Source organism: Gossypium hirsutum, chromosome A04 (assembly GCF_007990345.1).
Source record: "Gossypium hirsutum isolate 1008001.06 chromosome A04, Gossypium_hirsutum_v2.1, whole genome shotgun sequence".
In the NCBI taxonomy this organism is placed as follows: domain Eukaryota; kingdom Viridiplantae; phylum Streptophyta; class Magnoliopsida; order Malvales; family Malvaceae; genus Gossypium; species Gossypium hirsutum.
This window is the reverse complement of record NC_053427.1, coordinates 6,850,882-6,867,958: the sequence shown is the minus strand read 5'-3', so window position 1 is coordinate 6,867,958 and position 17,077 is coordinate 6,850,882. Positions and strand designations below refer to the sequence as shown.

Below are 17,077 nucleotides of genomic sequence, written 5' to 3'. Positions count from 1 at the left end.
GGTAAAAGTGTAATAACACATGATAAGTGCCAAAAATAACATGTTTTAACCTCATTCTTAATGTGTTTTGGGTGATTATTTGATGTTAATTGTGAATTTATGCTCCTAATCCTTTAAATTCATGTTTTAATGGTTGATAGAACACTTGAAAGAAAAAGGTGTGAAAAAACGAGCGAAAATCAGAGCATCGGAGCAAGCTACAAGAGCCACACAAGCTGAACCATTCTACACAACCAGACCACGTGTGGTAGGTCATGTCGATTTCACAAGATTTCATACCGAATTGTAAAAAATTATGATTTTTAGGTTTTTTACGCATTCCAAGACGTAGATATGACAAAAATAAAAAGATAGGAGTGAGTCGTCATAGAATACTCAAGAAACAAATCGAAAACACTATTGAAGTTGACTTTAAAGTAGATTTCAATCAAGATTGAAGATTCCAATTGATTTCTTAGGAAGTTATCATGAGTTTCTATATTTCTTTCGATTATATTGTCTCTCAGATGTTTTCATTTTCAAGCATGAGCATTCGTAACATTCGTTCTTCATAAGTTGTTCTGTTTTTGTCCTCTTGACAAAAATATGGCTCCATCAGATTTTCACAAGAGATTTCCTGCAAAGAAGGTTGAGCCACGTGGTTACTCATATTAACAGAACTTTTAAAATAATCTCGATCACTAGATGTTCTCACAGAATCACGAGCTTAGAGAGTAATCATTTCATCACCTACACGAAGCACTAATTCTCCCGTACCAACATCAATAATAGTTTTAGCAATTGCTAAAAAGGGCCGACCTAGAATGAGAGGTATGTCACTATCCTCATCCATGTCTAAAATAACAAAATCAACTGGGAATATGAATTTATCAATTTCTACAAGAACATCTTCAATAATACCCTTAGGAAATCTAATGGTTCTATCTACTATCCTAGTTTGTTTGGGTTTCCCAAGACCTAATTGGTTAAACATTTTATAGGGCATAACATTAATACTAGTCCCTAAATCAACCAAAGCATTATCAATATTTAAACTACTAATTAAATAAGGAATAGTAAAACTCTCTGGATCTTTCAATTTGTTGGGTGGTTTATTTTGCAATATGGCCGAGCAAACTGCATTTAGCTCTACAGTCGACGAATCATCTAACCTCCTTTTATTTGGCAGAAGCTCCTTTAAAAATTTGACATAATTGGGCATCTGCGAAAGAGCTTCAACAAATGGTAATTTAATATGTAATTTTTTCAAAAGTTTAAGAAATTTACCAAATTGTTCGTTCATGTGGTCTTTCTTTATTGTGTTAGGATATGGCACTCAAGGTTTATTTTTTTTAGCAACTGACTTTTTCTTATTCTGGCTTACCTAAACCTTATCATTATTTCCCCTAATTTCTTGCCTCGGTTCTAGTTCAGATTCAACTAACCCTTCTTCATCTCGAACTGTAATTGCATAAAGTTGCTCCATTGGGTTAGTTTTGGTATTGACAGGCAAACTATCTTGTGGTCTTTCTGAGATTACCTTAGCAAGTTAACCTAATTGGTTCCCATGCCCTTAAATTAATGCTTGTTGATTTTAAAGTACTATTTTAGTATTTTGAAAGCGGGTTTCTAACACCGAGATAAACTTCATCAACATCTCCTCAAGGTTCAGCTTCTTCTCTTACTGGTAAGGTTGTTGTTGGAAGCTTGGAGAGGCTTGTGCTCTCTGATTTCCTTGACCACCCCAAGAGAAATTGGGAAGGTTCCTCAAACCTGCATTAAAGTAATTAATATACGGGTTATTTTAAGGTCTAAAATTATTACCCATATAATTGATTTGTTCGTTCTTTATGTTAGAAGCGAAGGGTAAACATTCTAGATTATTTATTCCTCCTTTGTTCATTTCACATTGCATCACTAAATGTACCCGCGTAGAAACATAAAAACCATTAATTTTCTTATTTAATTGTTCTATCTAATTTGATAACATGGTGACTGCATCTAAGTTGAAAACACTGGTTGCTTTCATCGACTTCGCCCTCATGACTTGCCACAGATAATTATTTAGTGACATCTTCTCAATAAATTTATAAGCCGCTTTAGGTGTTTTATTGTTTGGTGTACCATCGGCTGCTGCATCGATCAACTGCCTAGTTGAGGGATTCAAACCGTTGTAGAAAGTTTGAACCTGTAACCAAAAGGGTAACCCATAGTGAATGCACCTTCTCAATAAATCCTTATACCTCTCCCATGCATCATATAAAGTCTCTAAATCAATCTGCACAAAGAACAAAATTTCTCAGTCATTTGATCCCATATAGTAATGGAACCTCATTGTAAAGAGTTCAACCACTGTTTAGCTTTGTTCCTCAACGAGAAAAAAAATAGCTGTAAGCAATTGGTTTTGTCAGTGACACCATTTATCTTGAAAGTATTACAGATTTCCAGAAAATTAGTCAATTGAGTATTTGGATCTTCATATTGCAAACTATTGAACTAAACAAATTGTTGTACTATCTGAAGAGTATTCGGCTTCAGTTCGAAATTATTTGCAACAATGGTGGGTCTCACAATACTCAATTTAGCCTCAGTTAGAGTGGGCTTGGCTTAATCGTACATAGTACAAGAAACAGGATATGGATATGGATTTGCAAGATTTGTAGCAACTGTAGGAGGTAGCTGATTATTCTGATTATCACTTATCTCCTTAGTAATGATAATGTCCTCTTGTTCGTTCACTATAGTTTCTCGACTCTGCCTTGTTTCTATATGGTTTCTGCAAGTAGTACTTTTAATTTCACTATGAATAGTAATGGTCCTAACGAGTTCCTTCCTGTCATAGACTAAAAGAACCTGCCAGAAACAAATAAAAGAAATTAGAATGTAAAAATTTAAACTAAAAAAAATATAAAAATAATAAAAAAATGCCTATATTAATAAAAATAAAGTGTTCATAATATTTTAATCCCCGGCAACAGCGCCCAAAACTTGATGGTCATTAAACTAACTATAAATACAACAAAGGCAAGTGCACCTATCGAACAATAGTATAGCTATGGTGAGTAGAGAATACGTATCCACGAGGACTAAAAGTGCTAGTAATTACCGTCTCCTTATTATTTAGCCGACAAATTGGAGTGATGGTGTTTTAATCTAAAATTATTAAACTAATTTAACTAAGAACGTAACAAAAAGTGAAATGGGAAAATAATCGAAGATAACCAATGAGATAGACAATGCCGAGGAAAGAATCCACCTAGACTTCACCTATTATTATGAATCTGAATTAAACCATCTAATCACTTGTGCCTTGATCCGTAAAAATCCCTAAATTAAGTTAATATCTCTTTCGAGAGTAAGAACAACTGACTCTAGGTTGATTAATTGAAATCTCCTTCTAATTAAAACCCCTATCGTCGCATTAACTTGATCTATGGATTCCCCTATTAGATTTGAAAGTGAAATGGGAAAATAATCGAAGATAACCAATGAGATAGAGAACAACTGACTCTAGGTTGATTAATTGAAATCTCCTTCTAATTAAAACCCCTATCGTCGCATTAACTTGATCTATGGATTCCCCTATTAGATTTGAAAGTGAAATGGGAAAATAATCGAAGATAACCAATGAGATAGACAATGCCGAGGAAAGAATCCACCTAGACTTCACCTATTATTATGAATCTGAATTAAACCATCTAATCACTTGTGCCTTGATCCGTAAAAATCCCTAAATTAAGTTAATATCTCTTTCGAGAGTAAGAACAACTGACTCTAGGTTGATTAATTGAAATCTCCTTCTAATTAAAACCCCTATCGTCGCATTAACTTGATCTATGGATTCCCCTATTAGATTTGACTCTAATTTGGTAAATTTATGTCGTCCTATTTCTAGGATTGCATGCAACTCCACTCAATTATACTAGACCTACTTTTAAAGAAGGCCTTCTACTCCACTGAATTAAGTACATTAAACATGAATTAATATCTCGAAAATATTAAAACAGGAAATAACCATACATAATTGAGAATAAGAATCAAGTACTTATCTCCTAAAATAGAAATTAAATAATAGGATTTATCATAGGTTTCATCTCCCCTAGTCAGAAAAACCACAAGACATAAAGAAACTCAATAAAACTTTGAAAAAAATTAAAAAGAGATCTTTGATCTTGATGGAGATCCGCTTTTGCGTTGATTCTAATGGCGTTCTTCGAGTGTTTTCTCCGATCTTCTCTGATGGCTCCCCTTTGTCCTATTCTAATGGGCATTTATAGGCTTTAGAATGCTTAGAAAGCTTAAAAATTGGATTTTTCAGCGTATTTGAGAAGCAATGTGCGAAATCGACATGGGCTAGCACATTATCATGTGGCCAGCCCGTATTGAAAATGCCTAGGCCGTGTAGCTCCTGAAAACAGCTCTATTTGTCAGATTTTGGCTCGTTTTTCACTCATTTCGCTCCCAACTGCTCTCCTAAGTATAGAAACATAAGTTTAAAAGATTAGGAGCATCAAATTCACTAATTTGCACAATTAATCGTCCAAAAATACATTAAGCATGAGATTAAAATATGTTACTTTTATAGCTTATCAACTTGTTAAATTTTTAGTTAGTTTCATGACGCATCAACATAATATAGAAAGAAAACAATTATTTTATATTTAAATTTTTAAAAAAATTTATGTCTAAATATTTACTTGATTTTAAAAAAAATGAAAATATTAAATATAAATAGAAAAAATTAAACTGAAGTGGAGCAACGCATGGTGAGGTGGGGAGGGGATGGGTGATCCAACATTCACGGAGGTGGTCACAGTTTTCAAGATTATACATCCATAGTGAAGTGGGACGGATGGTGGAGTAGAACATGTCAAATGTGGAGCAGTAATGAATTTAGCAATATTTGCCCCCACTCCGCTCCATTGTCATCCCTAATCTATATAACTTTAAATAAAGGGAAGTCCTTTGCATTGACACGTGGGTATACTATAAATAAATGGTTAAATTTTAATTTTGATTCTTCTATTATTCTTAAATTTAAAAAATAATGTTTATACTTTAATTTCTAACATAATTTGGTTTTTATATTTTTATAATATTATCATTTAGCTCAAATAGTTAATATCGTTAACTTTTTGATTAAAATGTTAGTGGTTATATATAATTTGAAAGTAGATTTTTAAATAAAAAAGTAGAGGATTAAATTCTTGAAAATAAAAATAGGAAAACTAAATTCTAAATGTATGAAGTGTATAAGGACATAAAGTCATGGTTGTTTGAACCAAGAATCGGCCGAGGTACTAGTCCAAAGAGAGGCATCAGACCACTTGACTCGTAAATCAATACAAACCGATTAAACTAGGTTAAAAAAACTAATTGAATCAATTTTTTTATCTTTTTAATTTTTTTATGATTTATTTAACCAAATCATACGAACTAGTAATCTGACCAATTTAATGACCAATCTAATTATAAAAACTTTGCTTAGAATATATTTCAATCTCCAAATTTTTATTTTATAATTTTACAAAAAAAAATAAAAATAAATAACCGAGAGCAAGCCATGGGTGTAACATATTAAAAGGAAATCCATAGTAATACACGCGTCACACAAAGGAAGGAACGGGCAACATCCTTGAAGCTCCATAACAAAAGTGAAAAAAATTATCCTTGAAGCTTTTGCACTAGAATCGAAATTAAAAAAGAAGAAGCAACGGTCGACATTCCTTAAGAACAAGTAGTTGAAACTTTTTGTTGACACATAAATAACAAAGGCTCATGCCCTGTCGTACTCTCCTATCTTAATGTGACAACAGACTTTGCATTGTTTCTACTCAAAAGGGTGACAGCAAAATATATATTGTTGAACTTGAAATGAAAATTTTAAGAACAGTGAAGTACATCCAACTATGAAAGACCAAGGTTGAGATTGACCTGGCGCTATTTTGCATTCAGTAGAGCTATTGCATGTCCTTTAGATATCTGTACCTGCTCTGTTATGCCAAAATGAGCCATAAGAAGCCAAACATGGGTTAGAAGCTCTCCACCCCTTATTAGTTGATCAGCATGCTGAGTTCCCCCACATTGACTTGCAGCATAAGTTAGCATCCCTAACCAAATTTCTCTAATCATCTCCCATTTTACCTTTTTGTCTGATTTGTCTGATATGAGTGTTGATGCCAGCTTGCAAGCGTCAAACAACACAGATTTGCTTTGGTCTCCTTTTACTTTGCTCGGGTCTACATCAGTCTTCACTTGAAGCAACATCCTGCAAGCGTTCTCCACACTCATTAATTGGTGTGCACCAGAAGAGAACAGCCGTCCTTTAAAGAACCTACAAGCTCGAAGCAACTTTCTGCAGTACTTGGTTATTTTATTCACTTGCTTGGCACCAGAGGATGCCTGTATTTCCTTGAAAAATCTCCTGGCCTCAGCCTCAGTGTCTCGAAGCCTTATAGGCCCTATTCCTGATGGCAACATACGAGGATAAAAGAGTAGGAGGTATACCAGGTACTTTGAGATTAACCGGCTATGATCACGATATTGTCCAATTTCAGTATCACTTTGAAGATCTGAGTTGTAGCAAATCTCTGTAGCAATGTGCCAGATAAGAATACTCTGGTCGAACTCGACATCAAAACTCCACTTAAGTTCCAGCTTAGCCCGCAATTTATCCTCATATTTTTGAGTTATGCTCATTCCCCTTTCGCGGCGGAGGTCTCTGAGATGAGTACCTCCTTTTCCCTCTTCTGCTTTAGATTTCGCTTTGACATGGCTAAAGATGGTGTCTCTCAAGGAATCCTCGAATTGTACACCACTTCTAGGCGGCCACATTTGCTGCACCTTTTCAAGTATTTTAAACCCAGGTCTCTCTTCCAGGCAATAGCTAAGTAGGCTGTACTGTAATATGCGACCAGACCACCTCTTTTGATCAAACAGGGAAGTCAAACATCTGGTGGCTCTAAGAATGGAAGTTCTTTTATTCTTAATCAACCAATGATTTGTCTGGTCTGAGCAAAGTAATAAAAATGTTGCATATATCTCCAGAAGAACAGCTACAACAAGCAAAAGAAAAGTGATGCATACATCAGCCTTTTCATTCTTGTTCAGGTTATCAGTAGAGAACAGCCCCAAAGCAAGACAGGTGAGAAGGACAGTAGTAAAGCGGCAAACCAAACCAGAACGAGTATAATTTACCATAGCTTTGGTGTATAGTAAATCATACATGAATCCTAGTTCAATGGCCACAACATCAAAAGCATCCTTCGAACTCATCTTTTCGTCCTCGAATAAATGTTGGCTTTTCTCCTTGTCTTTAAAGCTTAGGATGAGATCTGCAAACAGACGCTTGAATATCTCAAACATCGCAGTGGCTTTAATGATATTGTCTTTGTCAGAGGTTATTATATCCAATTCTTGCGCACCTTCATTCACCTCTTCTATAGTCACCAAGAACCCCTCAGATTTCCTCAGACTGTATTCATCCATCAACTTGGGGTAATTAGGACCAGGATCTGGAGAAGTTAGCATCAAGTCTCGTAATTCGCCAGTGCTGGCTCTCCATAGAGTCCATGTCCTCTCAGCATACTTAATTGATCCAGCCACAATCATTGGAATGGTTAGCCTGGAGAGAAGGGAACCTGTCCATGCCATGAGGAAGATGTATATTGTCACAGTTGTCTGGACAATTAGTCCAAAAAGGTGCCTTAACCATAGCTGATTGTCTTCCAGGGAGTAAGCCGTAATGGCATCTGGGCCGCCCATGTGCAGTAGGAGAAAGGGTGCCCACGTTGCTTTAAGCTCAGTGCTGACGTCAATAGCGTCTTCCTTATCATATATATCAGCCAGGTCATTTGTTAGTATGCCAAGGGCGATACTTGCTACAGAATCAGCCAACAAATAGGAACACCAACAGCAGCTCTAATCCTTCTTTTTGAACTCCTTTTTCTGCGCTTGCCAAATGAAATGAGCAAAATTTGGAGCACAAGGCTGGTTACAACCATTGCTCGGATCTCCCATTCCTTCCACAACTTCAATAATGAGGGAGGAAATACCCTCATCATCTTTCGGCTTTTCCTCACCAAAATTAAGCTACCAACTACTGCATATGCACGAACAAACAAGACTTACTCAAACATATAACGCAGCTAACTAGTGATTTGCAAAAATAAATCTTCCATTTTTTCCAGAAACATATTTTGTTCATATTTACTGCATTTCTACCCATAATGAATTTATATATGCAGAATCTAAGAAAGAAAACTAGTTCCTTACTTGTGGGCATCATTGTGATTGTTAATGCTTCCTGATGAGTCCAGTTGCATCACCTAACTGGGTTTTGCTCTGCGAAACGGTTTAGCTAACGTTGATGGGATAAGTCAGCTTCTTTACTCTAAGCGTCAACGCGTTATGCTTAAACAAATACACTGAGAACTTCCTTACAAACGCTATGGTTTAAATCTGCCAAAGGTCCCTGTATTTTTTAAAATTTATTTAAACATTGAGTCCCTATACTTTAATTTAAACATTGAGTCCTTTTGCTTTTTTATTTAAAAATATTTTTCTCTCCATCTTATTTTTCCGTTAGAGGCTCCATAGAAAGGTAAAATAATTTTTTAACCCTAAATATGTACATTTTTATCAATTTTTATCAATTTAGTCCTTACCTTTAAAAGTAAATAAAATTTTTTATTTTTTTATTTTTTTCCATATTTTAATTAAAATTTTAAAATATTTTTAAAAATCTAAAATTATGAAAGAAATGAAAACCATTTAAAATTCAAAAAAATAATCTAATATAAATTTTTATATTACATTTTGGACAATAAGTTGAATGGTTTAAACAACATTGAATTTTAAAGTTTTTATATATTAAAAATTATTTTTTATTTTTTGAATTTAAGACAGTTTTTATTTTTCATAAATTCATATTTTTAAAAATAAATATTTAAAAAAAAGTAAAGACCAAATTGATAAAAAATTATAAATATTGAAGATTAAAAAATTATTTTACCTTCATTAAATAGTCACTATTGGAAAATTTAGATGAAATCAACATTCAGTGTTTCAAAATTAAAATATAAAGATTAATTTTTAATTTTCAAAAAGTACAAAAACTTCTTGTAATATATAATTATATATCATCTATCTATGTATCTATCATAGATTAAAACATTTATTTACTTGTGCTATCGATTATATGTATTAATTAAAATATATTATATTTGTTATAATTTTTATTAATAATATAATAAATAAATTTAAACATAATATTTCAATAATATAATTATTAAATGATATTTTTGGACTAATGTAAATTAGATATTGAATATGATATATATATATATATATAAGGTAGTGATATTTTATTTTATTAATAAACTATAAGGAAGCAAATTATATTTTTAAAAAAAGGATAATTTTGTATGATTAAATTTTGTTATATAAATCATACATAATTATAAAATATGAAGCAATAAGTACTTTTATAATTTTTTTGTTAAAATTTATTTTTAATAATTATGTTAATCTAATATTTTCTTAATTAACTTATAATATTATAATATACTAAATTTTATAATTACAAATGTTTTATACAATAAATACTATAAATACAAGTGTTTTAATTTTAAAAATACAATTCTAAGACATATTTAAAATAAATATTTTTAAAAAATAAATATCTGTAATATTATAGTATTTATTTAATTTAATAAACAAAATTTTAAAAAATATTTTTAAATATTAAAAACTTGATAATTGAAATTTATAACGCAAATGCATGTGTTGATCAAGTAATAAAGTGATAAGAAGTTCCAACAAGGATCAAATTTTAAGATGTTAAGTACCAACTATTTAGTTTTATCTAATTCAGTTCGATAAAATAAATTTTGATTACTAGAAAATTTAAACTAAACAAATAATGGAGATTTTATTAAACTAAAACAATGAGAACTTCTAAGTTTCTCAATCAATTTTAGAGACTTGAAACTTTAACTTCACCTAATCTAGGGTCAATCTATGAACTTACCGGTTCAATATTCAATGGCATCAATTAGACCCTTTTAGTATCTAGCTAAATTAATACATGTTCTCACTAACTATATTCCTATACTAGGCTAGTTGTAATGACCCAAAAATTAGCAGTATCAAAAAATTCAATTTCGGGATCCTGTTTTTCGTAAACCGAATCCATAAATATATTTATTAAATATTTATGGAGTTATATTATTAGTGAATTAAATTTTGAATTGATAACTTTACTGAATTAGTGATTAATTAAGGTACAGAGATTAAATTGTAAAAGTGGTGAAAATTCAATTGTTAAAGACTTTTTAATTAGAAAATAAACTAAAGATCTAAATGGCAATTATACCATCCTAATAATGATAGTGGAGGGTTAAGTAGCACATTATCTATGTATGTTATAAAACTATGATTAAAAATAATTAAAATAAAACATAAAGCATAAAATTAAAACTTAGGAGTGGAAAGAAAGAGGAAGCACCATCTTTCTCAATACTCTTTCACCGAATTCTCAATAAGCTCGACAGAGAGGGAAATATTCTTAGGGGTTTCAACATTTAGTCCCTTTGTCTTTTTTTTTATTATTCTATATTTTTTTATGTTTTTGAGATCATGAGAACTTAATCTAGTTAACCATGTCTTAATTTGTTAAACTGTTAAAACTTTAGAAAGTTATCATTGATGATTTCTTGAAGTTTTAGGTGTTAAATTGATAGACTTTATGCTTAGAGGTGGAAAAAAAACTAAATGATGAAGTTAATTGATAGTTTTGTACAATAGGGACTAAAATGTATAAATTATGAAATTTGCTGTAGAAATGAGAAATGGGAGGTCTTAAACGGACTATAGTGAAATCAGATTGAAATTTTGGAGTACTAAATTGAAAGTTATGTTAGTCTTGGTTTTAGGAACTAAATTGAATATAATATAAAATTTATATAAATTTGCAATTGAGTGTGAAATTGATTGTGTATTGACGATTTGTGTGTTTATGTTAATCCTTAGCTAACATTGACCCAGATTCCTCAAAAAGGAAGGGAAAAGATAAAGTCGTCAACAAATAACTCAAAGTTTACGGTTTATATTTCTATAATCCGAATTACTTCAATTGTTGCATTTATGAACTGATTTGCATGGTAAGATCATAAGGTGAGTTAGAAATGATAAATTGGGCTAAATCGATTCCATTTGATTGGTTATCTTTCATAATGACTAAATTGAATAGATTTGGAAAATATTGTATGTTGTTGCAATTGAAAATTTGACTTTGAATTAAGATGAGTTATGATGTTATGCATACAAATTGATAAGTAGGTTGATGAAATGAAAGCATTGAATTGGGAAATTGGCTTGTAAATGAAATTGAGTAATTGTTATTGTAACACCCCTAACCAGTATCCGTCGCCGGAATAGGGTTACGAAGCATTACCGAAGTTTATATAAAAATTTTAAACATGTCATGTCATTTACTATTCATGTCTGAAAAACAATCATATTGTCCCTTTAATGGGCCCTCGAGGCCCAATGTAAACATTGGAATCGAGTCGGGACTAAATCAAAACCCTTAAGAATTTTTCGTAAAATAGCCTCACATGCCCATGTGGTCTACAGACACACCCGTGTGACCCTATGACATGCCCGTGCTTCAGGCCGTGTTTTACCCTGTGTAACTCTCTAACTTGTGCCACATGGCCTGCCACATGCCCATGTGCTAGGCCGTGTGGTTAATTTAATTTTCACAAAATAGGTGCAGTTTCACACGGCCAAAACACACATCCGTGTTCTAAACCGTGTCTCTCACACGGTTGAGACACACGCCCGTGTCTCTAGCCGTGTGTTCAATTCTGAGCATTCTGTTTCTCAATTTTAAGATGCAGGGGACACACGGCCAAACCACATACCTATATGCCAGGCCATGTTTCACACACGGTCAAGACACACACCTAAGTGTCTACCCGTATGGACAAAATAAAGCTATTTCTTAGCTTTATTTCTCACCCAAACTTTGCCAACAACCTACATCAAAACTTATCAACAAATACTAGCCAAATCAAGAATATAACCAAGCCAAATTCTAACATTTGATATGATATATTAACACATACTTTCATATTTATAGTCTTACCTTTGTTTAACCTACATGTTATGCAAAATTAAACAACCATATTTAACTTACTCAACATATAGGTATTAGTTATAATATAACTTTATAATATACCAAAATAAACCATTACTAGCCATTCCAATGGCTAGATTGCAATCTATTATTTACAAGCCATCTTTTGGCCGAAATAGCCTATACATGCCATTATACCAAAACAAGTTTTTTTTTATACCAAAGCTAACGGGTTGATAGTGTAATGATGCTCCAACCGATCTCCAACCTTCACGAGCTTTCGAGCACTATAAAACAAGGAAAAGAAAACCTAGTAAGCATTTTATGCTTAGTAAGTTCGTATAACAGGAATTAGACTTACCATTCATTTTCATCAATATTAATCAAACATTAACATGCTTTCCATAATTTTGGCAAATTGCCTAACTACATGCACTCAATCAAACAAGTTAGTAAATTATATACTAAGTAAGCATAGATGAGCTAATTATGCCATATTCTTTCAAGACATTACTATTTTCATCTCATATTTCTCATGTCACGTCAGATATTTTATCCGTTGATAATTTGAAATTCCAATGGATACTCAGATAGTACACTCAAGGCGTACAAATCTATAACCCATCAATTCATATTTAGGAGTACCCATTAGAGCACTTAATCAAAAAGCACACTCTTGAGCCACATATATATAACAGGATTACTTGTCCAAGCTAAATCCTATCTCCAACATATGCTCAAAAGAGCTTAATCAAGATTACCCGTCTAAGCTAAATCCTATCTGTAACATATGCTTGAGAGGGCTTATATCAAGATTACCCGTCTAGGCTAAATCTTATTTGTAATGAGGTCAATAGGATTACTCATACGAGCTAAATCCTGTCAGCAACAAATACAGGACCTCATTCAATGAGAAAAATCCAATATTCAAACGGAACTTAATCCTCTCCAAACAATTCCGAGCATATATTCATTTTATATATTGTAACATCTAAATAATTCACATAAATATATATCACATTTTATACAAATACAACATTCAATTCAACATATTTACAAGCTCAATTAAGTTACACGAACTTACCTCAACACTAGTTCGCGTATATAATCTACTAATCCAAAACTTTTTGTTTTCCTCGATCCAATTCCATATTTGATCTTTCTGGATCTACATAAATAAATTTAATCATCAATTTATCACATTTCATATTCAATTAAATTCAATTCACATTCTATGCAAAAGTACCATTTTGCCCCTATACTTTTAATTAATTCCAATTTCATCCCTAGGCTCGGAAAACGAAATTCATGCAATTTAATCCTTATTCCAAGCCTAACTAAAATTTTAATATAACGTTTACAGCACATATGTTTCACAAAATTCAAAATTTTCCATGGGTTTTACAAGTTTTCAATTTAGTCCCTAAATCATGTTTCCATAAAAATGCACTTTGTAAAAGTTGTTTATCTATCAACAACCTTTCATTTTCTACCATAAATTTCAAAATTTCAGCATTTACATCGATGTAAAAATTTCCATACCTTGATAATTTTTCAAATTAATCCCGTAAATAGATAGTTTAAGTATCCCGATTTCAAAAATATAAAAATTACTAAAAACAAGACTTGAATACTTACCCAATTAAGCCAAGAAAGCTTGTTTTCTCTTTCCTAGGGTTTCCATGTAAAATATATGAAGATGATGATGAAATAAGATGATATTTTATATTTTAATTATTTATCATCTTTTAATTATTTTAATTTCCAATTTAGTCCTTGCCCTTTTTAAATTTTTCCATGGATGATTCACCAAAAATGTCTACTAACTTTTCTTTAATGGTCTAATTAACATATAAGGACCTCAAGTTTTGAATTCCATAGCTATTTAATCCTTATAGCTACTAGAATTCAACTTTTGCATTTTATGCAATTTAGTCCTTTCCACAATTAAACACATAATCGGTAAAATTTTTCCTAAAAATTTTTTTATATATCTTTCCTATCATATTATGAATCATGCAACTAATATTAAAATAATTGATCTTTTTTTGCTCAGATTTGTGGTTACGAAACCACTGTTCCGATTTAACTGAAAATAGGTTGTTACAGTTATCCTATTAATTGTTCGGGCAGAGTCAGATATAGTTGGCATGCCATAGGATAGGAAGAGTTCAGGGTTACTTCGACTACAAACCGATGAGTTTTGGGCACATTTTTACTTCGGTTATACCAATGAGCATTGGACACAACTTATTACTTCGGATTTATCCAATGAGGCAGTAAGTGTTAAATTGGTATGGTTGATTAGATCCGTGTATCCGTTTCAGCCTGATTCAGGTTAATAGGGAATTAAAATGTAAAATGGTACAATGACATAAGAAATGGGTTGAAATGACAATTGATTATATCCATCAGATTTATAAGGTCAGAATTTGAAATGGAAACATGACAACCAACCATTGTGATTTAAATGTGACATGAAATGAACAATGATCTTTAGTTAGTAAATTGAATATGATTGGGATAATAAATATGATGAAATGGTATAATTTGACATTTTGATTTGCATATGAACCTTTGATCTTTGATCCATACCATTGCATAACTTATATTATGTTATAATGTTCGGTTATAGAATTATCACTGATTTTATACTTAGCATACAATTTTGTTTTCCATACGCAAGAGTGGACTTTACAGATGTGTTCTCTCCAGTTGTTAAGTATAGTTCGATTCGAGCTTTGCTTGGTATTGTGGCCATGCATTATTTGGAGCTTGAGCAGTTAGAAGTAAAAACTACATTTCTGCATGGAGAACTTGAGGAGGATATTTATATGCAACAACCAGAGGGTTTTATAGTCTCAGAAAAAGAGGACTATGTTTGCTTGCTGAGAAAGTCCCTTTACGGTTTGAAACAGTCACCAAGACAGTGGTACAAGAGGTTTGATTCCTTTATGACTTCTCATGATTTCAAAAGAAGTAGTTTAGACAGTTGTGTTTACTTTAAGAAAAATAGTGATGGTTCTTTTGTGTATCTACTTCTTTATGTTGATGACATGTTGATAGTAGCAAAAGATAAATGAGATATAAGAAAGGTCAAAGCCCAACTAAATGAAGAATTTGAGATGAAAGATTTAGGACCAGCAAAGAAGATACTTGGTATGGAGATTCTCAGAGATAGAAAAGCAAGTAAATTGTACCTAAGTCAGAAGGGGTACATTGAGAAAGTTCTTTGCAGGTTCAATATGCAGAGTGCTAAGCCTGTTAGTACTCATTTAGCAGCCCATTTCAGACTTTCATCGGTTTTGTCTCCACAATCAGATGATGAGATTGAGTACATGTCACATGTTTCATACTCTAGTGCAGTGGGATCTCTCATATATGTTATGGTTTGTTCACGTCCAGATTTATCATATGCAGTCAGTGCAGTTAGCAGATACATGGCAAATCCCGGTAAAGAACATTGGAAAGCAGTTCAGTGGATTTTAAGATACTTACGAGGCACTACTGATGTTTGCTTATAGTTTGGAAAAACTAAAGATGGAGTCATAGGGTATGTGGATACTGATTTTGCTAGAGACCTTGATAGAAGAAGATCTCTCACAGGTTACGTCTTTACAATCGGAGGTTGTGCAATTAGTTGGAAAGCCACTTTGCAAACTACAGTCACTTTGTCTACCACTGAAGCTAAGTACATGGCGATTACTGAGGCTTGTAAAGAAGCTATTTGGTTGAAGGGACTATTTAGTGAACTCAATGAAGACCTTCAAATCAGTACAGTATTTTGTGACAGTCAGAGTGCCATCTTCCTTACAAAAGATCAAATGTTTCATGAGAGAACAAAACATATTGATGTTCGGTATCATTTTGTTCGTGATATTATTGCTCGTAGTGATATTGTTGTGAGCAAAATTAGTACTCATGAAAATCCTGCAGATATGATGACTAAGTCACTTCCTATAACCAAGTTTGAGCATTGCTTAGACTTGGATGGTGTTCATTGTTGAAGTTAAACCCTTAAGGGGTTTTATGGAAGAGGTAGAGAACTTGTTCATTAAAAGTTCGCGATGAAAAACTTGTTCATTGATAATTTGTGTCAAGGAGGAGATTGTTAGAATTAAGTGACCCGAATTCTTATTTAAATAAAATACGATGGAAAATAAAATAAAAGTAAAATCCATATAGAACTAGACTTCTTTTATTTTATTTTAGAATAAGGTTTTTTAAACCTTATTAAACTCCATCTATTTTATATTGATTAGGATAAGGTGTTTCAATCCTACTAGAATATGGCTTTACAAGCCTATAAATAGATATAGTCTATTCCTCTTGTACTGATTCAAATTTTTGACATAGTGAATTTTATTCTCCTCTGCCCGTGGTTTTTTTTCGAAAGGGTTTCCACATAAAATTTGTATGTTCTTTATTTTATTTTATTTTATTTTATTTTTCACAAATTGGTATCCGAGCTTTCGGGTTGTTCATCTCAATCACAGTAATGGCGTCTTTGAAGTATGAAATTTCACTGTTGGATCGCAACACTAGATTTGCATTGTAGCAGATTAAGATGCAAGCAGTTCTTGCGCAGATGGATCTGGAGGATGCCCTGCTAGGGATAGATAAGATACCTTCGACATTAACAGATGAAAATAAGAAACGTAAGGATCGAAAGGCGTTAACACAATTACATCTGCATTTGTCCAACGAAATTTTGCAGGATGTGATGAAAGAAAGACTGCCGCTGCATTATGGAAGAGGATAGAACAAATATGTATGTCGAAAACTCTAACAAGCAAGTTGCATATGAAGCAGTGTCTTTATGCTCATCATTTGGAGGAAGGCGCGTCTGTACACGAAAATTTAACAGTGTTTAAAGAAATTCTCTCAAACTTGGAGGCCATAGAAGTTCAATATGATAAGGAAGATCTAGGGTTGATTCTACTTTGTTCGTTGCCC

The 17,077-nt window shown here is 32.4% G+C and overlaps 1 protein-coding gene across 2 annotated transcripts; it reads right to left on the bottom strand.

Annotated features, from left to right (window-relative positions):
- Positions 1-5,634: 5,634 nt before the first annotated feature.
- Positions 5,635-8,407, bottom strand: LOC107948660 (uncharacterized). 2 transcript variants are annotated; one of them, XM_016883284.2, is made up of 2 exons: positions 8,254-8,407; positions 5,635-8,080 (listed from the first exon to the last, which is right to left on the bottom strand). In XM_016883284.2, exon 2 carries the CDS (start codon positions 7,741-7,743, stop codon positions 5,920-5,922), a length of 1,824 nt encoding a protein of 607 aa, XP_016738773.2. In that variant the 5' UTR covers positions 7,744-8,080; positions 8,254-8,407; the 3' UTR covers positions 5,635-5,919. The 2 variants fall into 2 exon arrangements, with proteins under 2 accessions (XP_016738773.2, XP_016738774.2); XM_016883285.2 differs by having other exon boundaries at positions 5,635-8,077; positions 8,254-8,378.
- Between the last annotated feature and the right edge of the window lie 8,670 nt (positions 8,408-17,077).